Consider the following 23,345-nt stretch of genomic DNA (forward strand, 5'->3'; position numbering starts at 1 on the left):
TATATATATTTCTTTTTTTTTTTGCTTTGAACACAGTTAATTTAAACTTGCTTTAATTTGCCTAGAAATAAATATATAGAGATTATATGTGTAATTTCACAATTCTGTGAAAGCTTGCAAATTAATGTACTTTTTTTCTAGCTGCTCTTTTATTACTAATAAAAAAGATCTAATAAAAGCAAGGGTGCATTAAATTGATCTAAAGTGACTTTTATATTTTTACATAAAGACTTTTACATTGTTACAGAAAAATCAGTTTCAATAAATGCTTTCTATTTATCAAAGAATCCTGAAAAATATATGTATTTTACAATATTACTGTATGTTTGATCAAATAAAGGCAGTCTTGGTGAGCATAAGAGGCTTCTTTCAAAACTTTTAGAAATGTTACTGATCCTAAACTTTTATATGAATTATGACTTGTATATTTCACCTGGATCAATTAAAGATTTCAGGTAAAAATATTCCCCCCCCCCCATCATTTTTAAATGTAAGATTGTTTTGGGTGTGTATTGAACCACCTGTGCTGATACAACTAGATCTTACTGTTGTAAGATCACATTAGATAAATGCATTAACTGTGGTAAATTTAATGATGTTAAACATTTAATTAATCTCATAGCACATTCATTTTCACAGCAAAAGCACATAAGCACATGTTGAGAAATATAACTCGGCTATGATTTCATACAGGGTATCACACTCCCATATTTTAAAATATTTTCAGCTCTAATAAAAGACCTTGAGTGTGGTTCCTTAGGTGATTGGCTTTGTGACCTTTGGTTTTTTGTATTTTATTTTTTACATTTCCATTAAAACATAATTGAGCATGTTTATTGAGCAAACTTTTCCTATTTGGAACTGTTGCCAGGTGCCCAAAGTGTTACTGATTTCAGGTTGTTACTGTCCTTGTGGTGACATTAGGCAAAACCAGACGCGCACACACACACACACAAACATGGTAGCCGCAATCATGGCAACCATCAGATTGAGACTGTTCATATGTCTAGCTGGCATTGTTTAAATAACCAATCCAAACTGAGTTGTGATTGTCTGCCTCTTGTTTTCCTCCATCTCATTTTCTCCGTCTGTCTGCAGCAGCATTTCCTGACGAGTTAGGTCTGAGTGTGCCTCTAACTGAGGAGGAGCAGAAGGCATTATTGTGCAAGCCCCTAGAAGGAGAGTGGGGCTCATGCACACGTGACGAAGAGTGTGAACGCATCATCAGAGGCATCGACCAGCTTTGCACTTTGGGTATGACGTTTTCATTTAGCATTACATGATAGCTCATTTTTATTACTATGGTTGTGTCCAAAAAGGATGGAATATAACAGTAGTTCTTTCTTTCCTTCAGATGTGGCTGTACCATTTGAACTGCCAGTGGACTTGCAGGCATATCCAACGTATTGCACCGTAGTTGCTTACGTCACAGATCTGAGCACCATCCGACAAAGACTACAGAACCGTTTCTATAGGTCAGCACAAACTCTGAATGGACATGACAGTCAAATACCTACGTATATAAACTCTTGATATATTCCAAAAATTAGTGTGTACTTCTAAAGTAGATCATATCAAATTATATGTGCATCTGTTATTTGCTTGCCTTTGTCAGGAGAATGTCGTCATTGATGTGGGAGGTACGCTACATTGAACACAACGCTCAAACCTTCAATGAACCAGGCGCATTCATTGTTAAAACTGCCAAATTCGTATCTGACCTCATGCTACAATTTATCAAGTAAGTTAATCACAGATAAAAATTACAAATAAAACCAAACCAGTGGTGTTGAATTGGGGTGCACAATATATCGATAGCAAATGGATTATCAGTCATTATCATTTTAATTTATATGTATTGTTAAATATTGTATAGTCAGTTACGCATGTTCATTTTCTGTATTTTTACTTTTATATTGCTTTTGCAATCATGTAATGCTCACTTAAAGTTAATATTTAAAAAACACTAATGATTTAACACTCTTAAATTTAATATTTAGCAAATCTCAAATTTAATATCCATTATTGACATTGTTATAATGCTGTGATGCAGAAATTCACTTGTAGCATTTAAATTAAATTAAACAGTTTTTTTAATCGATTTTAGTTTTTTTTATTATAGTGTTTTGTTTTTTATTCATTTAGACAAAATAGTATACATTTTAATATCGTCCATATATTAGTTAATGGAAAAACATGAAATTGATTATTGCCGATGCATCAGTGCATCCCTAGCTTTTAGCCATACATTGGGCTGCTTTTCAACTGCCTGTCTATATGTCTGTGTTCTTTAGGGACCAAAGCTGTACAGATATTATTCCACTGTATAACAGTATGAAGAAAAACACTTTCTCAGATTCAAGCGATGTAAGTGCCATTGAAACACACACTCGTAAACCACTTATATGTGAAAGAGATTTAATACATTACTACTGTGCCTTTAACACAGTTCTTTTGCTGCCTTGCAAGCACTTGGAATTCATGAAATATAAATGTGCATATTTTTATGTCAGTACTTAACATGACTTGATTGACACCTTTTTCCCAACTTAGGATGAAGATGAGGATGAAGAGCATGAGGCACCTTGTACATCTAGCCGCAATAAGAAGGTAACTTTAACTGATATTATACAAGTTTAACATAAGATAAGATTAGATTTGATTATACATAGAGATTGTTTACATCTGGTAATCATGACTAATTGAGAGTGTGTTTCCATTTCAGAGGCGGCAGCGGCAGCCTATCCTGAGGAGTCTGCGCAGTAAACCATCATCAGACCCTCAGAGCTGGAAGGGGCGCTGCAGAGAGCTGCTGGAGCTCATCTTTCAGTGTGAAGATTCAGAGCCTTTTAGACAACCTGTGGATCTGGAGGAGTATCCGGTAACACACAGACACATGTAGAAAACACATACACACAAAACTCTAGTTCATACCTATAGCTACAGGTGGGAATTATGAGGGATGCCATAGTCTCAGCCTCAGACCGCTTGCTGTTTGTTGACATACCAATATTTATAACGTTTGGACAAGCAAAAATTCAAAAACTCATGAAAAAGTATAAATTTTCCGCTAATTTGTTCAGGGAATTTTTTTTTCAACTACACATATACATAGCGTATTTACACACACACTGCAGAAATATTTTTAAATAGTACTTTTGCTTGTTTTCCAGTAAAAATACCTAAACTTGCTTGAAGCAAGATAAATTAATAAAAAAGATGATTGGCAGTTTAAAAAAAAAATCATATTCCAGAAAAAAAAACAATTGGTCAGCTGGGTAGGAAAAATAAATGTAAGATATATTCTCTTTCTCTTATTATCATGATTTTATATACACTACCATTTAAAGGTTTGGGGTCAGTAAGAATTTTTATTTTTATTCAACGAGGATATATTAAATTGATCAAAAGGGATAGTAAAGACATTTGTAGTGTTTCAAAAGATTTCTGTTTTAAACAAAAGCTGTTCTTGCTGTCGGTTCTTGTTCTAAATTAATTTTCTATTTATCAAAGTATCCTGAAATCTTTTTTTATTATGGTTTCCGCAAAAATAACAAGCAGCACAACTGTTTTGCAGCCTTGATAATAATAAAAAAAAATGTTTCTTAAGCACCAAATCAGCATATTAGAATGATTTCTGAAAGATCATGTGACACTGAAGACTGAAGTAATGGCTGCTGAACATTTAGCTTTGTCATCACAGGAATAAATTACATTTTAAAATATTTCAAAAATGGAAAGCAGTTATTTTAAATTGTAATAATATTTCACAATATCACTTATTTTTACCAAATAAATGCAGCCTTGGTGAGCATAAGAGACCCCAACATTTTATGAACAGTAGTGTCAAATAAATACATCTTGTTTAAAGGATGTTTAGGTACTGGAAAACAAAACAAAAATACTGATTAAGAAAATAATTTTTTGCAGTGCACTGTCTGCTTATATGCCCTGTTCATCAAAAATACCTCTCTCAGGACTACTTGGACATTGTGGACACTCCTATGGACTTTGGGACTGTCTTGAACCGCCTGTTAGAAGGAGAGTATGACACTCCCATGGATCTTTGTAAAGATGTACGTCTCATCTTCAGCAACTCCAAAGCCTATACACCCAGCAAAAAGTCCAGGGTATGAAATCAATGAGCAATTATTATCCTTTCATTTTCAAAACAGACAGTAATGCGATAGTCAAACCAGTTCATCTAGTTTATTTTAATACATGTGCATTTTTGTGTATGCAGATCTATAGCATGAGTCTGCGATTGTCCGCTCTGTTTGAAGAGCATATCAGTTCGATCCTGACCGATTTTAAAGCTGCTCAAAGTCTGCACAGTGAGCGATTCACCCGTCAGCGGCTGCACACAGAGCGTTTGACCAGACAGTCTGTGAAGAGGAGGAAGAGCTCTTCACCTTCAAGCTCCGCCTCTAGGTACAAACAGCATCTGATTGGTCATTGCAAAATATTATGTTCTAGAATTAGTCACTGTTTCTAAACGTTGCATATACATTTTCTTCTTTTCTGATTTGTAGTCCAGAAAGGAAGCGGCGGGTTTCGTCTCGTGCTCCTCCTCGATCGAACAATGCAGCTCCGCCCACTCCTGCTGGACCTTCCCGGGCTCCTTCTTTACGGCAAACACATCCACAAATCAACAGCAGGGCTGAGCCTCCTGTTGTCCCTGGTCGGACACGTAGCTCGGCCCGCTTTGGAACACAACTCACAGACGCACCTTCTACACAGTCAGCTCCTCCCCCTCCACCCACCCACAGTAAGACAGCAGAGCCCTCCTCTAGAGTCCTGCGCACCCAGAACTCTCACTCCATTGGTGTCTCCAGGGAAACCGAGAGCTCTGCAGTTCCCCACACAAATGAGGGCGGGGCCAGAGAGTCTCGTAGGAAACTTCGGACACCTGTAAAACTCACACCAGGTCAGTAACAGATGATTAAACTAAGCATTAGTTGAAATCAATCACCTTTTTTCTGCTCATTAAAACTTTTTCCTAAATTGATTTAAAACTTTCTTTTGCATTGATTTTGTGGAGAATCTGTGTAATTTTGCTGATTTCAGCAGTAAATATTGTTAAAAATTTTTACAAATGTTAAAACAGGGATTTGGGCGAAGATTATTGAATAGTAAAATGTGTTAAAATGAACTTAAAGTACTTCTGCATATTTCAGGTTTTTTTCCTGAAATTTACTTCTGCAGATTTAAATGTTTTTAATGACTGTAACTTTTTTGTTTTGATTTAAAAAAAAAAAATTATATATTTTTTCTGCACTAATGTTGGGGAAAATTTAGATTTTTCTAGATGTGGTAAAACATTTTAAACTGAACTGAGAATACTTCTTCGGATTTAAATGTTCTGACATGATTAAAAGGGGTTATATGATGCGATTTCAATATTTCCTTTCTCTTTGGAGTGTTACAAGCTCTTGGTGCTTAAAGAACATCTGTAAAGTCTCAAATCCAAAGAGATATTCTATATAAAAGTTAAGAGTCAACCACGCCTACCTAAAACGGCTCGTTCTAACACGCCCCCACATGTCTACATCACGATGTGGGAAGATTTGCATAACGCCGCCCAAATGTTCATGCAAAGAAAGAAGGCGTAACTTTTATTCTCGCTGTAGTATTATTGTTGCCGCTGCCGCAATGTCGTGAAGGCGCTGTGCTCCTTCGTCGAATCCGCCGGCCACGCCGTTCCTCACTCTAACCCGCCAGCCTCCGCTCACTCAAGGCCACAGTGTGTGATGCTGTGTGTTTCATTGTGAAAGCGAAACTACTTTGTTTGGCCTTCCAAAAGAGGACACGACTAGAAATCAGTTGTTAAGTTGTATTTACAACACTGTTCCAGAACAGTTCAACCCAAATATTCAGATGTGTGCGGCGCATTTTATGGAGAACTGTTTCCTGATCCTGGTAGAGTAGACTACAATGCCGGCTGTTCTGACTTACAGAGTGTAAGTACGTTTTTTATATTTAAAGAATTTGCCACTGACGATTCAAATGCGAGTTTTGAGCAGTGTAGAGTAGCACTTGTTGTTTGTCATTTCTCCGATCACAAATGCCGACATGGTTTTATGTTTACGCGGCGTGAGGCAACGCAACGTGTAAAAAGACAGTAGAAGTCATTATAATCCGTAATTATGTCCCCACTAGATGCAACAAATGTAATGTTCTTTTTAGCAACATCATATGACCCCTTTAATCTTTTTTGTGTGTTTTCATTTTTAATGTTTTATATATATATATACATGTGTATATATATATATATATATATATGTATATATATATATATTTTTTTTTTTCTGCACTGATGTTGGGAAAATCTCTAGAATTTTGCAGATTGTTACACACTTAATCATAGCTTAAAGCAAAATAAAATTAGAATTTAATAAACAAACATGATGTGATGTGTAGAATGTTGTGAATGACAGCCGTGTGAAGTGGAAATCCATGGATCTTTCCATGTGTCATGTGTTTAATTGCCAGGGAACGCACATGCTGATTAAAAAAATTGAAATATATTGTTAGCCATGTTGGAAAAAAGCATCTGTTGCATGAATATATGAATGTTTGATCTGTAATTATATTCTTATTCTCTCTTAGGTCTAGTCGAGCATGACTCTTCTCCTCAAAACAGTTTGCATTTGAATGGTCATAGTCAAGTGACTCTGGGAGTGGTACGAAGAGGTCGGGGCCGACCGAGATTAGAAACACAAATACGAACGCCAGTAGTGGTACCGTCACCCCCACTATCCCAGGCCTCTGGAAAAAAGAGAGGGAGGAAAAGCAAGAAAGAGCTGGAGTCCCTACGAAGAAGCTCCTCCCACGAGGAGGAGCTTCATCTGTCTACTGGTGATGAGGGCGGGGCTTCTTCTACAGCCCAGGACAGTAGTCTTTCCGATTCAGGGGTAGTGACTCCAGAGTGTTCGAAACCACGAGGTAGACCACGAGTCATCAGGACGCCGGATACCCCAGCTCCTTCAAGCCCCAAAGCTCTCAGAAGGAGCAGTCGGCGTGGCAACGAAGAAACCACGCCCCCTACACCAGGCCCCGCCCTGGGGGAGGAGCCTGACATTTATATGGGAGAGGATGGGAGCTCGAAAGGGCAGATGAGAACGCGTAACCAGGGCCGAAGGACAGCTTTCTATAACGAAGAAGACTCTGAAGAAGATCAAAGACAGCTTTTGTTTGAGGATGCCTCGATTACTTTCGGCACGTCAAGCAAAGGGAGAGTCCGCAAGCTCACCGAGAAGGCCAAAGCCAACCTTATTGGCTGGTAACAATGCCAACTTTGCATGTCCTATGCGACACAACCCCTTATCCTCGCCCCACTGGAGAGGGGAAACCATTCCTGCTGCTATCAGACTCATGATTATCTGAATCTTTCATTCGGACTCTCTAAATAGATTCTCACGGTTTGAATCTTTGACTCTTTTGGTGACTTCAAGAGTCACAGCCCCTCGAAATCCCCTGATAAAATCACCCCTTGAAATCACCTGATACATTTTCTTCCACAGAAAAATCACAAATGCAGTTAAATACTGATTTTCATATGCACTATTTGAATGCCAGTGAAGAAAGGGACTTATACAGTCTTATGAATCCAAATACCTGATTTCATCTTTAAAGAAAGCACTTATTTGAGGATGTTCAAGTGTGTGTGAGTGTGAAATAACTTCTTTTACTCTGTCTTGTTTCTTTAAACTGTTAATTTTATGCATTGTTTTTACACGGTTGTTGCTAAGGGCGACAAATCAAACACTTGTTCAGAAAAATCTATTTTTAACAGATCATTGTGTAAGTGGCTGTAAAGCAGTAGTGGAGTGCAGAGAAGGACCTCATAAATCACATGTTGTCTTTTTAACGTCTTTCTCTGCCAGTCAAGATCAGTGGCAGTGGTAATTCACGCATGTTTTTATATAATTAGCAATACCTTGTGCCTTTTCATACATTCAATAAATTTTGGCTCCTTTGTACTCCCCAAGTTATGAGAGAAAGTGTGTTTGATGCTTTTGCGCATTGATTATCCAGTACAAACGTGTGTTTTTGATCTGTTGCTGGGATAGAGATTAGTGAGCAGCATATCTACCCATGACCACTGTGTGTGTATGTGTGCACGTGCGCGTGTTGAGTTCATGCAGTTGTTGAGGTGTGTAATGATAGTGACATCATCACTCCATGCCTGTTTAATCAGGCTCCCAAAATGCACTGTGATCCCTAACTAGAACCAAGACTTATAAATACAGTGGCCACAAAAAAGTGTTTGGACACTTAAACCAGTTTTAATGTGTGAATGTCATTGCATTAGAGAATGAAATATCAAATCAGGTGGCTTTTGCAAACAAATGATGGTGGAGATTTTCTCAGAACTAACTTCACTTTCCGTGGCAGTTTTTGAAAATATGGCTGATAATTTTATATATCAATTTGAAAATTAATTATATGACTTATTATATTAATGATAAATCATTATTAATTTAGAATTATTATTAATGTTTTTTTTTTATCTCAAAATTGATGCAAGTGAAATGCAAAACATTTTCAAACAAGCAGCATTTTCATTTGGGGCTTTTTCTTATGTTCACCAAGGCTGTGCTTATTTGATTAAAAATACAGTAAAAACTGAAATATTGTAAAATGTTATTAAAATAACTGTTTTCCATTTGAACATATGTTTAAAAATACATTTATTCCTGTGATGGCAAAGCTGAATTTCAGCAACCATTAATCCAGTCTGTAGTGTCAGATAATTCTTCAGAAATCATTGAAATATGCTCATCGGTGTTCAAGAAACATTTTTTTTTATTATTAATTGTTGATAACTGTTGTGCTGCTTAATATTTTTGTGGAAACTGTGATACAGTTTTCAAATTTCGGGATTTTTTGATGAATAGAAAGTTCAAATAAACAGCATTTATTTGAAATAGAAATCTTCTGTAACTGTAAATTTCTTTGCTGTCACTTTTGATCCATTTACTGAACAGAAATACTCATTTATTTAAAAAAAAAAAAAAGTACTGACCCAAAACTTTTGAAAAATAGTGTACAATTGATTGTAACTACTTTGATTCATTTATTAAAAACTCATATGCTTAAATGTTTGATCATTTTTTATTATTATTATTTATTTTGTATTTTTTTGGGGCGGGGGATATTCCCCTTAAGTTTACGCTGGTGTTCTAGTAGACCAACCACAGTAGTTCATGGCATTAAACAACCAGAAAGTATCCAAATAATTTATTTTCACTTGGAACAATAAACCAGTTTTTTGTGAAATATTTTGCTTTCTTCTAAAGTGCCTCTTAGTTTGATATTTTGATATTTAATGCAATGACATTCATATATTTTAAGGCATTTCTCATGTATTCAAATACTTTTGATGCCACTGTTTGATGCTCCTCCAAACCATTTTTGACAGTTGTTATTATATGTGTGTAGCTAAGTTCATTGCCTCACTGTCTCAACACTGTACCTGTAGATTCATGTAGCTCAGTGAGCAGGACTCTTTCTCTGTATTAGCTAAACTCATTCAATTACTGTGGAACTGCTTATTTCATTAGCAGAGAGGACTTTGTTTTTGCCCAATCACATTGAAACACTGTGTTTGATATTTCCCGTTCTGATGCATCGACTCGGCTTAAGTAGAAACCGCAGGGCAGCGAATCACACAAAGAGGCAGTGTGCATGTCGTATTCTGTGTTTTGAATGTGCCTTGACTTTTTGTGTGTATGTACGTGTCTGTGATGTAAAACTGAAGAATTAAGGTATTGTATCCCACCTTGAAGTCCGGACTCACATATGCAGCATAGTCTCTTTTATAAGAGAGCTGGATTACATTCAGTCTGGTTTGTCGCTATGTGATTTTGTCGGTTCTTGCGTACTTTTCAGCAGTTGTGGTCTGGGTCATCCATTACGATAGAGCTAATCCAGCCCATAGCTTTAAAACTGGTTTGATGAACCAAAGCCTTTGAATGAGACTCTTGAGTGTATGTGATGTCCATTTCTGTGTGTGTGTTTATGTACAAGACCCATGTTTATTGAGCTGGCGTTTATAATCTGTTGCTACATGAAAACTGTATTATATCTGACTCACGAGTCACGACCCCTCTATTGCCACCATACTGCACAGGAAGTGACATCTCACAAACTGATTGACAGGTTTTAGAGGAGATCAAAGATGGATGCATGTTAGTATATTCTCCGGTCTTTTAAATCTGAAGGTACAGTCATGTTTGTGGGGTCAGGGTCTTTTTTCCCCTCTCCAGTCTTATATCCTCAGACTGAGAGGTCTTTCTATGTTAGTTTGTATACTTTTATATAAAGGAAAAAGTGTAAATAAAGACGTTAAATAGAATGTATGTGTAGGGTGTACTGCTGTCACATTAGTTCATACTGATATTTTAAGGAAATAAACATTTGTGTTTCCACATACTGTCTTGTGCTTCCATTCTTTAACATAGTTGTGTTATCATTTCACTCATGGGAAACCTGGACATATCAGGGAAAACAAAAATTGTGATTTCCAATAACATTACAGGCATTTCTGTTGCGAATTTAAAACTTAACTAAACTACAATGTTTCTTTAGCTAGAGAAAGCTAGTAAATTTTGCTCTTATAATTCCAAGGATTGTTACCTTACATGCATCAGATAAATATTAATATGAACATGCATCATATTGATAATATACTAAATGTAACTATGAGGGTCAAGATAACATTTCAAATCATTAAATGGTCGATGATAAACCATTTCATGGAGATCAGCGCCCTCTTTCGTACATTAGTTGGAATTGCACATGCAATAAACCACTAGTTTTATTATATACATAAAAAAAATTATATTATTACATATTACATATTACTATATTACATACAGTATATATATACATTGTATATATATATATCCATATGAAAAGGTATAGGAAATGTATATAGGAAAATGTACCACAAGCCCAATTATATACATTAAAAAAATTATATATAAAAATATAATTTATATATATTTATTTTTTATTTATATATTTATTATCTTTTGTTAGTTTTGACTGCTTTTATCGTCCTCATTTGTAAGTCGCTTTGGATAAAGTAACAGCAAAAGTTACAACAGTAGGCTAACAATGTGCTGATGTGAAATCTCTGTCATATTGAATGTACAGGCAATGATGCCTCAGATCACGTTAGGTGTGATCGTGCAGCTGACGCTCCTGCTGTCAGCTCTACCTGCGCAGTATCTCATCTCCAAATGGACAAGCGGCACGGCGACACAACGACACATCGCCACTCAGAGGTAAACACGTGTGTGTGTGTGTGTGTGTGTGTGTGTGTCACACTACGGGACTATTTCAAATGAAGAAGGTGTTTAAAAAACTGCATTGTATCCTCTCTTATACACTACAACTGAGAAGTTGGGGTCAGTATTTATTGATTTATTTTTTTAAATACTTTTATTCAGCAAGGATGCATTAAGTTAATCAAAAGTAACAATCATTTCATTTCTTTTTAACTTTCAGTTCATCAAAGAATCCTGTAAAAATGTAGCCTATCATGATTTACGCAAAATATTAATCAACATAACTGTTTTAGACTTTGATAGTAATAGCTAGATAATGTTTCTTGAGCAGCAAATCGTCATATTCAGGGCCGGATTTAAGCATAGGCATTCTAGGCACGTGCCTATGTTCGCTCGTCCAGGTGGGCCCAAACACAATGAAGAGATATATAATATTTTTGTTATAGCCTAGGCCTACTATGGGCTATCTACAACAGTAAAAGAACCAAAACCCCAGAAGACATTGAGCAAATAAATATAACAAACAATAGGGTAAAAAATAAAATGACAAACTATTTCCAGGTCTTCCACCTTTTTTATGTAGGCTACGGAAATCAGGCTTTCTTTCTCCCAGTCTCTCTCACAGATGCACACACAGTGCAAACAGAAACTTCTTGTCAGCACTGCACCGCGAGTTTATCAGTAAAATAGTTTCGCAGCTGAAAAGCTACATGACATTTCTCAGTTGCAAGGTTCTTGAAGCAGTTTAACTTAAAGATTCGCTGTTAGTACACGCGCTTAATCTTTCTCTCCCTCTCTCTCTCTCTCTCTAATAACCGCATTAGACTGCATTAGCCTGCATATCAATGGCTCAAGCCGCCGTTATTAGCTCTAAAATTACGTTTTGGAATTTGCAACGGAAGGTTTGGGATGAGGTGCGTAAAAAATTAGTATAACACACGAGATTTCAGGACGGAAACATGTCAAATGTCTTGAAACAAATCATCTGAACAGTATTGATGTGTGGTTGTGACTCCAGGCCGTTAAAATTATTAGAGAAATAATGCACTCCCGAAGTGGTCTTTCTCAGTTCTCAAACAAATTAAGAACTACATTCGATTTTTATTGACTGAATGCAAGCGCTTATTGCAATAGAAAACACTGTAACGGTTTGCACTGATTAAGAAATATTTTTGTTTGCTTGGGTGGTGATATTAGGCCTAACATATTAATAGGGAAGGGGGGCCCACAAATGTGTTTTGCCTTTGTCACGAAAAGAGGTAAATCCGGCCCTGGTCATATTAGAATGATTTCTAAAGGATCATGTGACACTAAAGACAAATTTAGCTTTGGCATCCCAGTAATTACTTACATTTTAAAATGTTTTAAAATGGAAGCCAGTCATTTTAAACTGTAGTCCACAGTATTACTGTTTTACAGTATTTTAAATGCAGCATTGGTGAGCATAAAGAAATCTGTCAAAAACATCAAAAAATCTTCTGACCCCACACTTTTGAACGGTAGTGTACATTCATAACATTTTTGCCTAAAATATAAATTTTTATTTAAAAAATTCTTAGACACGGTATTTCAGGTTTGGTGGTTAGGCATTTTTAATCAGTTTCTTTAGCACTCTGGTACTGTGCTTCTCAATTAGGAAGTTGAAATATTTCCAACAGAAAAACAAAAAAAAGTTAAACATGTGACACTGTATGGTGCTGTTGTCGCTGCTTGAAATATTCCATTACATCTTTCGTATTCAGAATCCTTGACACATGGGACTCCATAAGAAAATCCTACTTGAACACAGCTGCTTGGGTTGACTGGCTAAATGCCTGGATTCCCAAACTACCGTAAGTCTAATGCTAATTATCTTTTTAAATGAATTCTTATTTACTCCGATGCTGAAGTGGGATGTCATGTCATGTTACAGGACCTTCGCAGAGGAAGAGGAGTATCAAACTCTGGAAGAAGCGCTTGCAATCGAGTTGATGATGCATGACAATGAGCATGGGTACTTTGCAGGTAATTTGTCTGAATTATCTCAAATGAAAGCAGTCATTTAGATAGTGTATATATATTTATATAATCTGGCATTAAAACTTACTTTGTTTTTATCTGTGATATGAATGTGTATTATGTGGAAAAATACAAGCAACAGAACATGACAGATTATTGTTGTTCAGTGTCAAAGGAGGTGCGAAGCCCCAGGCCGGCATACGTGCTGCACCGTGTAGGCCAAGTTGTGATGACACAGAATAATATGGTGGGGGTGATCGTAGGATGGGATGCAGGACTCAGAGTCCCACCAGAGTGGATCAAGAGAATGAAATACTCAGAGGTTTGTAAAGTACATAAAAACTATTTTCATTTAAATGAAATAAAAATAAAGGTTCCAAAAGTGGATTTTCAAAGTGATAAGCTATTGAAGAACCAATTTTGGGTTCCCCAAAAAACCTTTCAGTGATCAGTTCTTAAAAGAACTTTTCTTAGTGTGAAAAGCATTTAAATAAACTAAAGAACCACTATAAAGAACTGAGTCTGAGTCCACCTTTGGTCTGAGTCCTTGTCTTTAACCAATTGAGTTTGAGTGGAAGACATTTATTAATGTCTTTATCTTAATTTTATGTTGTTACTTATTTTTTTATCTTTCACGTTATACATGACGTGGAATAATCTGTACTCTGAAAAAGTTCTGTGTCCAAAATGCCCAAGTACAAGTCAGAGTCCTAGTCCACCGGAGTGGAGTCCCAAGTCTGAATATGAGTCCAAGTCCAAGTACCCCAACTCTATTTTGTGCATTCAAAAGGTGGATGTTAAAGGTTATTCACAGAACCATCAATGCCAATAAAGAACCTTTTAATTGTAAGAGTGTAAATGATGACCTGACAATGAACCTGAAACCACAGAAATATAACAGCAGTCCATTAAAAAGGTGTATTTGTGTGTAGCTGGAGAGAGCCAAGGACACTCCTCATTACAGAATTATGTTCAGTGGACCCGATTCCTCATCAATATTGATTGGTTACGTTCCCCAGTATAATATCAAGCTCTTTCAAGGCCTTCAGGTACAGAGAAATCTTTTACCTTTATTTCCTTCTTATAACTTTTGTGTTTTCTTGGTAGTTTCGTAAGGTTCCATCTTAATCAGTATCTGTGTCTGTCTTGTGCTACAGCCGGACATTCCTGCTCTACAGCACTATTTTTCACACTTCGATGGGGAAAAGTTTGTGATGGAGGAATGGTTGCAAGAAATCTACCCTCACGACTGAAGGAGTGTAAACCCGAGAGGTTTTAAAAACACTTTGAAATGCTTGAGAACACAGACATGATGTGCTACCCTTCATTGACAGTATTGATTCTTTTAAAGCAATCGAAAAGCACAAAGACAAAAGGAAGCAAGAAAATTTGAGAGATATATCTTGTTTACACACCCCATATAAATATAGACTGAGTAATTTCAGTTATTAAACTTAGTCTTGTTTAGACTTGTCTTAGTCTGCTTTCTCAGGGCAGAACTAAAAAAAAACACAAAAAGCAATTTTTAGTATTCCCGTTTTATATTCTTAAAAAGATTAATGACTTGCAGACTTTGCAAGGGATAAAGTTGTGAAGAAAATTGACTGTGATGTTAAAGGTCAATTATAGATTAAATGAAATGTTTCAAAATGCCCTTGGGTCAAAATACACACATGTTGATCTGACTCAGATGGGTTCCAGAAAATGAATTACTTTAACTTTCTGTTAATACCACATAGCATATTTATTTACATGAGAAAAATAGAAGGATTTGTTGTTTAAAACAGTATTGAGAATGTGGTAAACAGTGTTCAAAGTAAAGCCATTGATACAAACATGTCTTCTTATTAAAGTTTAATTTATTTGAAATAGGCCTACTTGAAATGTTGTGTTTTTCCTTCTTAAAAGCCATCATTCTATGTGCCATTCCCATAATGCATTGGGAAACGCCGAGTACACGTTGGTCCTCCAAAAACACATATTCATTAAAAAAATCTGACATGTTTAAGTGCATGAACATGTCGCTGAGATCTAGGCCATTGTCACGTGTTCGGCACATGCAGGTATGTGGCGTGCTTTTTCCTTCAAGCTTGAGGTTTTTTTGGAGTGTTGAACCATAAATAGCAGTCATGAAAATAGTGTGGTAGTCGTTATGGTCGTGTGTTGTTTCAAACTCTTATTAAAATGTTCATTAACAGCAGGTGGTTGTCAATATTTCGCTTTGCATCTGAGCAGGTGGTTGTCACTAGGCTTGTTTGACACAGCGAGATGCATGCTGGTTAGAAAAGTGTCCGAGTTACGTCCGACTTGCTCTGATGTCATGCTGACTTGTTGCAAAAAACTCGCGACGGCGAGGCGGCTGTGTCGGATTGTGCAGTCGAGCGCAGTTGCTCTCCACCGACTGCGCTGATCAAAAGCATGATGGGAAACGACTGACTGACGACACAGCTTAATGCTCATTGGTTCAGGCAACCGTGATGCTGTGTTCTCTTCTAAAATATTTTATTTTCTATCTGATTTATTTAAATTATGCATGAATGTTCCCAAACACTATGCCAGTGCCATCTCTGTGTGAGATAATGTGATTGTTGCCATATTTCTATAAAAATCTAAAATTTTTGTATTAAAGTAAAAATGGATGATAAATACGCCTTTCGTATGGAATTAAATAGCAAGCACTTTGAGTGTCTTGTTCATATTTATTTTTATATAAAGGCAACAGAACTGAAATCATATTATGTTAATCAGCAGCACAGCACTATGCGATATCTGCCTTTGATCTCGTAGGTATCTTTGAGTGTCTTGTTCATCATATTTATTTTTATATAAAGGCAACAGAACTGAAATCATATCATGTTAATCAGCAGCACAGCACTATGCGATATCTGCCTTTGATCTCGTAGGTATCTTTTTTTATTATTATTATTATATGCCATACATCAGAACAATACAACGAGAAACATTGAAATGTAAAGGAAAAATAGAAAAAGATGAACAACATTAATGTAATGAAACAGTGCAAGAAGACAGTAACAAAATAAGTAATCTCGTAGGTATCTGTTTACTTCGAGAGGTCAGAACTGTCCGTCTTGACTGTGCTTATTTCACTCCTCCCCTCACTGCAGCCGCCTACTCTCGCCTTCATTTCAGGCGAGGCCATCTCAAACAAGCCTAATATTTCGCTTTGCTTCTGTGGAGATCTCGCCATAAAATGTTCGTCCAATGATAGGATGTCCTACCTGCCTGTCAACCTATGTATCTCCGCTCAGCCAATAGCGAGAGTTTGGGGCGTGGCTACTGTAGCAGGCTGAGCCAAAGGGTGTTCAGTCGGTTATAGTGCGTTATTAGCAAGTGCAACAAATTTCGAAACCTTACCAAAATAAAACATTGGCGGTGGTTTTACAAGATGGAGGAATTTGATGGAATGTTTGGGTGTCAGTCGGCAGACGAGCTTGCGGAGTTTCTTCTCGACAGGCAAGCTAAACTTCACGTTAAAAGTATTCCTAATATGTTGGAACCTTTATTGAATGTAGCCTACATGTAGTCACTTTTATAGACCTGTTAGAGCTGTGTTTGTGATGTTTGATCTGGGGAAGGCATGAAGCGTGAAAGTGTTTTGCATGCGTTATTTTTGTAGTTCCGTTAGATGACTCTAGTAGCACAGAAACTACATATTTGTAGGCCAAGTTGGGCTTTTCGTTTGACTCAAGCCTATTGTCTGTTCAGGGATGCTTGTAGTCATTATTATGATCCTTGTTTTGTGCCTGTGTTTTTGGTCTTTTACTGCCCATTGTGGGGTTTTATTGATTGCTTGCTGTCCTTTAGGCAAAAATAATCAAGTTTACTTAGACATCCACTTTGACGGCCTGTTTCTTAGCTTAATCCAAATCAGACCTGAGACCTGGGGCCTGTACCATGACGGTGGCTGAACAAACTCAGGGTTACAGGATTAGTTTTGAGTTGACAAAACCAAACCAGTCCAATCTGGCTTTTTTGGTACCATGAAGCTGATCATCAACTTTCTCTGTCAACTCAGGCTTGATCCTGAGTTAATGAAGCACGTGCACATGAAAGAGTGACATCAGTAATGAACAGCCAATGACATGCCTTGAAACTGTGATTCACTTCTGGCAAGAGAGTCAGTGCGATTCACTACCAAAGATTAAAATATTCAACAATATGAAGAATCTAAACACACTTACAAGATGAAACGATCTATCCATGAAAAAGGAAAACTTAAAGAAAACATGTAAAAGTTATAGAGTTGATATTTATAGGTATAAAAACACTTAATCTAAGCTCATATAGTTCATATAGTCAAGCTATTGATTTTAAAACTTATTTATATTGCATATTATCTATGTTTATATAAATTTAAAATAAACTAAGCTAGCTTGTGTAATGGATTAAGGGTATAATAATTATATACATAATATAAAATAATTATAAAAAATAACCATCTCTAAAAAATCAGACAATATTATCTTTAAAAATGTTTTACTATGTAGCGTCCTTTAATTTGGAGTAAGAGAAACTGGGGGAGTGGCTTTATTGCGTCAGAGATGCGTCACTTTGCTTGACGCTGATTGGTCAAATTTGGGTTTGAGATCTCTAAACCAGACCATAACCTGCCCCAGATCAGGTTAGCTGTGGAGCGTAAGTTACTAAGGCAATGAATGCTGCTAAAAGCTAAGCCACTTTCATGGTACATAAAACCCAGAATTGGTGCAAAAACTTACCTGGCTAGCCAGCTAATCCAGCTTCATGGTACAGGCCCCTGACTGTATCTTTATGCTCCCTTTGCGCTATTATTGTTTACAATCTGCAGGCTCTTCTCTCTATACAGTCCTCTTTGCTTTTAGCTTATTTCCTCACCTATCAAGAAAAGTTAGTTACTGCGTCAAACCCTAGTGGTTTTCCTGTCACTTCCTCCTAATAGATTTTCACAAAGCCTAAATGAATCTGTTTGTAGGTCATGCAAGAATTGACATCTATTACCAGGGCAGGTGGTAAACACTCACCTATATATATTAAAGGAGGCAAGATATGAATGTCTTGTTTAGTGCCATGAAGCTAGATCATCTGACAAAGCAAGTATAAGAGAATATAAAGATGGGTGGAGCATCACAGAAACAAGTAGCTTATTTCACACTATTTTACTTTCCCCCTCGAAATCCAGTGCGAGTTTAACTTTAAAGACAAATCATGTTAGAGGCAGTGAGTAAGATCTTTCTAGTTATCTAGCACATGTGTAGCCCATATGCTGTTGTCAGAAATGAACGTGTGCAAGTCTAGACACATTCATGCAACAATATACAGTACATGTATTCCCTATTCAAACACAGGCTCATCTAACACATTCGTTAAACTTTGAGAATTTAGCCTTGATTTCTATCAATGTTTGGAACAAATTTTAGCATGATCTTTTGAGTTTCACACAGTGCTATTTAATATATTCTGGAATTTGGTTAAAAACCAGTAGGAACAAGTGGTATCTTTATTTTTAGGCCCTTTTGTGAATATCTATGGTGCTCACTTAACAGGACTATGTGTTTACAGGTTAAAACAGCAAATAAATGAAATAACATGTACTATGAATATTGCTAAACAGAAACTTTAACTCATTTCCTCCTGTTGCTGTCCATTGGTCGCAATTCAAAGGCCACAAATACACGTGAAGAGGCAGAGACTAATGTAACCCCAGTCTTCTGATGTAGTGTTGGAGGAGAGTCAGTCACTTCATGCTGGCCGCTGGTCCACTCTCGTGATTCCTCCTCACGTACAAGCAGCGGCCGTCCCAGAGCTTGTCCCAGAATGCAACACGCCTCGCTGGCTTTTAGCCGGGCGTTGTCCACAGCTTCCAAACATACTCGCCGTCTGCAGAATAGATCATAAAAATGTTTTGACATTCTTTCAAACAGGCTTATTAATTAATTTCATGTAACAAAGCTATGTTCAGGCAAACAGTGGAGGTTTATATGAGGACTGACATTGTTCAAGCATTGTTTACCTTAACAAATTCAGACTTTCAGCGCTGTGACTGTAGTAAGGGTCACCAACACACACGCTTTTGTCGAGTTTTTCAATCAAAACTGAGCGTGCTTGTTGCATCTTCTCAAAGTCTGAAAACACCACAAGCACCTGCACAGACAAAATGGATAATTAAAGCGCAAATATGTTATAAAATAGGTAAAATAGGACGCATGCAACAACTATCCATCGCACCTCAGCTCGCATGTGGAAGAGCTCTTCCTCTCTTTGTAAATGCTTGGTCACAGTGATGTTTTCTTCCTGTTTGGAAAGAAACTATTAGAATTGTTTGTTCTTACCTTCTTTAGAAATACACAGATTTTAATGATTTAGCACCTTGACATCATGCTGTCTCGCAGTCTGTAGTATGTACTCCAGTCTTCGGGTAACGCTGTTAGTCACGTCGTTAACATGTTCTTTACTGTTTTTGACGCTGATGGTGACGGTGGCGCGGTCCGGAGGACACGATAACTCCGCACAGCCCGTCATCTGAACCACTCTTGCGTTGCTTTGAGTGTGTAAGGGTGTTTGCTTGCGGCCCCGGTTAAACACCGATTCGTTTTCGTCTCGGTAAACATCACCAGCACTCGGTGAAACTGCAGCAAAGACACGAGACGGGCTGTTCGCCATGCTTGTTGGTAAACCAACGTGGCGCTATGGCAACGTGTCCAGTGCATGACGGGAAATGTCGTCGTCGTTGTTGTACGTGACTACAGCAGTATCTGAAATGCTCCGAGCTCGTGTTGGTACATGGTGGCAGGAACGTGCTTCAGCCTGTACGTTTCAAATAGTTAAAATCGGTCAAAGAGTTTAAAATATGCTTCATTTGAAAAGCAAATTATTTTTGAGAACTGACCAGCAGAGGGCAGCACAGATTAACAAACTGCTTTAAAGAGCTGAAGACACATTTTGCACAGAGGGTTTGACAAAACAAGTGCATTTTCATCATTTTTTCTTTTCTTTTTTTTTTTACATACAGATTAGTAAATTCCAAAACACTATATTGTTTGAAAATATTTCAAGTGTAATTTCGATGTGTAAATAGTAAAGGCTTAGTATGTGATATCATCATAGGCAAATTAATATATACAAACAATAATAATAGGAAAACTTATGCACAATAAACAACGACATCAGCAACATAATAATAATAATAAAAATGATTATTATTCAGCCTTAAACAGGACAATACATAAAAAGTCAATATATTATTTACGTTGACCTGTTTTGTATAGACATTTTTAAATATTTTTTGTAGTGATTTCCAAATCAGACACCAACATTTAATAGTTTACCCAAATCAAAACACAGTTTATCCCTGTACACTAATTGATAACATACGATATTTCATAAATGTTTGTATTATTAAGCACAGGTTTGAAAAAACAAGTGCTTTTTCTTCTTTTTTTCTTTTCTTTTTTTTTTACATACAGATTAGTAAATTCCAAAACACTATATTGTTTGAAAATATTTCAAGTGTAATTTCGATGTGTAAATAGTAAAGGCTTAGTATGTGATATCATCATAGGCAAATTAATATATACAAACAATAATAATAGGAAAACTTATGCACAATAAACAACGACATCAGCAACATAATAATAATAATAAAAATGATTATTATTCAGCCTTAAACAGGACAATACATAAAAAGTCAATATATTATTTACGTTGACCTGTTTTGTATAGACATTTTTAAATATTTTTTGTAGTGATTTCCAAATCAGACACCAACATTTAATAGTTTACCCAAATCAAAACACAGTTTATCCCTGTACACTAATTGATAACATACGATATTTCATAAATGTTTGTATTATTAAGCACAAAAAAGTTTTTTTTTAATATATTTTGATGTGACATCAAAAAGAATAGAATATTATTATTGATATCATGTTCTGATTATTATTGTACGTATTAGAAAGAATTAAAGGCAGACCATGGTTCATGCATGGCCACTGAAAGCCTGTCTGTTTGTTTGTATTAAACTGTAAAGCCCTCTGTCTAATATCGCTCTGAAAATGCACAGGACATATTTGTTGATATTGTCTCGGGTTGTGCATAGTTCTGTGTTAGCTTTTTGAAAAATTGTTTATCTGATGATATGTCTTTGCCAAGATACATGCAATGGCTTCTTTTATTTGCTTAGCCGTGTGGGCTCTGACTCTGGACCGCCGCCATTCTGTTGAAGGAAGGAATATTTAATGTTCAAGCTGGGATTGTGGGTGCAGGAGTGGGGTTTGGAGACACTGAGCACTTCAAACGGACTGATAAGTGATCCGATAAGTTGCATACAGAAGCGCAGCAGTCGAGCTGTGGAAACAAGGAAACAAGGCCAATTCCCAGGAAATGAAAAATAACATAAACTCTTTATCCCTCTGTCTCTGTGGCCTACACAGAGTTAAAAGAAATGACCTCCGTGTCAGTCGCAGTGAATCTGTTCTATTTAAGGGCTTTAATATTTTGGTACATTACATTAATTTACAATTTTAACATTAGGATTTTATTTAACTTTATTTTACTGCGTTGCTGGTCTTTATTTCCCCCATTTATAATACTACAAAGCTACATAAATTCACCAACAAACTGTTTCAATAATTTAATTTACATCAGAGATCACCTGCGTAGTCCACCTGTCTGTGTTGTCATGTGACACCTCTGTCCGCCTGACCTCTCTCTCGTTGATTGGCAGTGGTTGGTCTCAAAAGTGCCTGCTTGCTGTGAACCCTGGGAAAATGCGCTTCGACTTGTCTTTCGTGTTCCTGGACATGATTAGAGACTTCAGCAGGGGAGAGGGGGTGCTGACTCTGCCTGAGGGCATGAATGTATATGTATTTGTGTGTCTTTTCCCATGTGTTAGTCCCTGTGGCGCTCCAGTTTAACTCGGATATGCCAGTGACATTGGGAGGCTCTAAAATTCTACTTGTTTGGACAGTTTCAAATTAAGCTAATGTATGTTAGCTGTAAGATGCACATTTTGTGTTTTAGGCAGATAAGTTTCAACCAATAAAAAAAAAACACTTTTATTTAGACATTACAGTGAGTGAATATTTGGTGTAATAATTTTCTAAATTTCTGGTGTAATATCAGAAATTTTCTAGTAAAATTAATTATTAATTGCATGGAAAATGCAAATTTCAAGACTGAAAATGTATTGTAAGTCATACTCTAATATACTTTTGAACAGCGTTTAAGTTACAGAAATTGAATTGAATAAAGGCTCTGCTTGCAGTTCGCAACATTTGGAGCGCATGTTTTTTCCCTATGGCCTGTAAATACATATTAGCTCAAATAAACCAACTCATGCACTGTTCAGTAGAGCATGTCATTTGGTTGAGTTTTATACACAAAATCTAAATTTTCACTCAGTTGTTACTCCATTTCTTGTTTACATCTTCAGGAGTGTGAATGACAGTTTACATTAAAACTTTGTGATAGACATATTACCTCAGGATATCAAATTCAGATCAAAGACCTACATTATATTACTATATTTAACATTTGTTCATTTTGTAGCAAAGGTCTACAAGGGTACATGTTGAAGTTATTAAAATATTGTCAGTTTGTACACCACATTATAAAAATGACTCCCCCCCCATAAAAAAAAAACAAGTTTAATTTATACGTTTTCACCCCTAAACGGGCTTGTAGAATCCTACAGTGAAACAGCTTGAGTGACATAATTCATACTAAAACTGGGAAATTATTATTATTATAATTTTTTAGAATAAGCATGCAGTAGCTCTTAAATATTCTTTATTTATTATTTTACTTTTTCCCACTTGTTTTGCTTGTCATTATATGAAATGAAAGGAACATAATACTGTTGCATCTTTTGCAGTATCACGTCAATCATGTCAAACTGTCAAACTGTCAATCATGATAAATATGATTGTTTATCTAGTTCTGCCCCATTAGAACTAGTTTGTTAATGCCTCACCTTTAGTTCTGACCCACAGGGCTTGCTATCGAGGGCCACTGCTGAGTCACATCTGGGCAGACCGCTGATGTGAAATTAAG

General features: G+C 36.5%; 3 protein-coding genes across 3 annotated transcripts in view; 2 read left to right on the forward strand and 1 right to left on the reverse strand.

The window, feature by feature from the left end:
* Positions 1-8,433, forward strand: part of LOC107549027 (PH-interacting protein-like) — a 28,548-nt gene extending 20,115 nt beyond the window's left edge. Inside the window, exons 20-29 of the mRNA XM_016229929.1 lie at positions 1,099-1,254; positions 1,355-1,475; positions 1,616-1,741; positions 2,295-2,367; positions 2,554-2,610; positions 2,726-2,881; positions 3,978-4,130; positions 4,244-4,431; positions 4,533-4,927; positions 6,610-8,433. Of these exons, the coding sequence (XP_016085415.1) occupies positions 1,099-1,254; positions 1,355-1,475; positions 1,616-1,741; positions 2,295-2,367; positions 2,554-2,610; positions 2,726-2,881; positions 3,978-4,130; positions 4,244-4,431; positions 4,533-4,927; positions 6,610-7,286 (2,102 nt within the window). The 3' untranslated portion in view covers positions 7,287-8,433. The remainder of the gene's footprint in view (positions 1-1,098; positions 1,255-1,354; positions 1,476-1,615; positions 1,742-2,294; positions 2,368-2,553; positions 2,611-2,725; positions 2,882-3,977; positions 4,131-4,243; positions 4,432-4,532; positions 4,928-6,609) is intronic.
* Positions 8,434-11,142: 2,709 nt separating this feature from the next.
* LOC107549066 (uncharacterized) lies at positions 11,143-14,748 on the forward strand. Its single transcript, XM_016229998.1, has 6 exons — positions 11,143-11,294; positions 13,040-13,129; positions 13,210-13,301; positions 13,463-13,617; positions 14,228-14,344; positions 14,453-14,748. The coding sequence occupies exons 1-6, from the start codon at positions 11,167-11,169 to the stop codon at positions 14,546-14,548; spliced, it is 678 nt and encodes a 225-aa protein (XP_016085484.1). The 5' UTR covers positions 11,143-11,166; the 3' UTR covers positions 14,549-14,748.
* A 3,347-nt stretch (positions 14,749-18,095) lies between these two features.
* Positions 18,096-20,022, reverse strand: LOC107549065 (interleukin-1 receptor-associated kinase 1-binding protein 1 homolog). Its single transcript, XM_016229997.1, has 4 exons — positions 19,662-20,022; positions 19,521-19,586; positions 19,306-19,436; positions 18,096-19,172 (listed from the first exon to the last, which is right to left on the reverse strand). Exons 1-4 carry the CDS (start codon positions 19,953-19,955, stop codon positions 18,917-18,919), a joined length of 747 nt encoding a protein of 248 aa, XP_016085483.1. The 5' UTR covers positions 19,956-20,022; the 3' UTR covers positions 18,096-18,916.
* Positions 20,023-23,345: the final 3,323 nt, after the last annotated feature.

Source organism: Sinocyclocheilus grahami, unplaced genomic scaffold (assembly GCF_001515645.1).
Source record: "Sinocyclocheilus grahami isolate Dianchi unplaced genomic scaffold, SAMN03320097.WGS_v1.1 scaffold361.1, whole genome shotgun sequence".
Lineage (NCBI taxonomy): Eukaryota > Metazoa > Chordata > Actinopteri > Cypriniformes > Cyprinidae > Sinocyclocheilus > Sinocyclocheilus grahami.

Bases quoted from the DNA above. Each gene is read 5' to 3' on its own strand.
- LOC107549066 (XM_016229998.1), top strand. From the start codon at position 11,167: ATGATGCCTCAGATCACGTTAGGTGTGATCGTGCAGCTGACGCTCCTG. The intron at 11,295-13,039 runs GTAAACACGTGT...TTTCGTATTCAG, and splicing joins CGACACATCGCCACTCAGAG to AATCCTTGACACATGGGACT. The intron at 14,345-14,452 runs GTACAGAGAAAT...CTTGTGCTACAG, and splicing joins AGCTCTTTCAAGGCCTTCAG to CCGGACATTCCTGCTCTACA.
- LOC107549065 (XM_016229997.1), bottom strand. From the start codon at position 19,955: ATGGCGAACAGCCCGTCTCGTGTCTTTGCTGCAGTTTCACCGAGTGCT. The intron at 19,587-19,661 runs GTGCTAAATCAT...CTTTCCAAACAG, and splicing joins CGAGACAGCATGATGTCAAG to GAAGAAAACATCACTGTGAC. The intron at 19,437-19,520 runs GTGCGATGGATA...TTGTCTGTGCAG, and splicing joins TCTTCCACATGCGAGCTGAG to GTGCTTGTGGTGTTTTCAGA.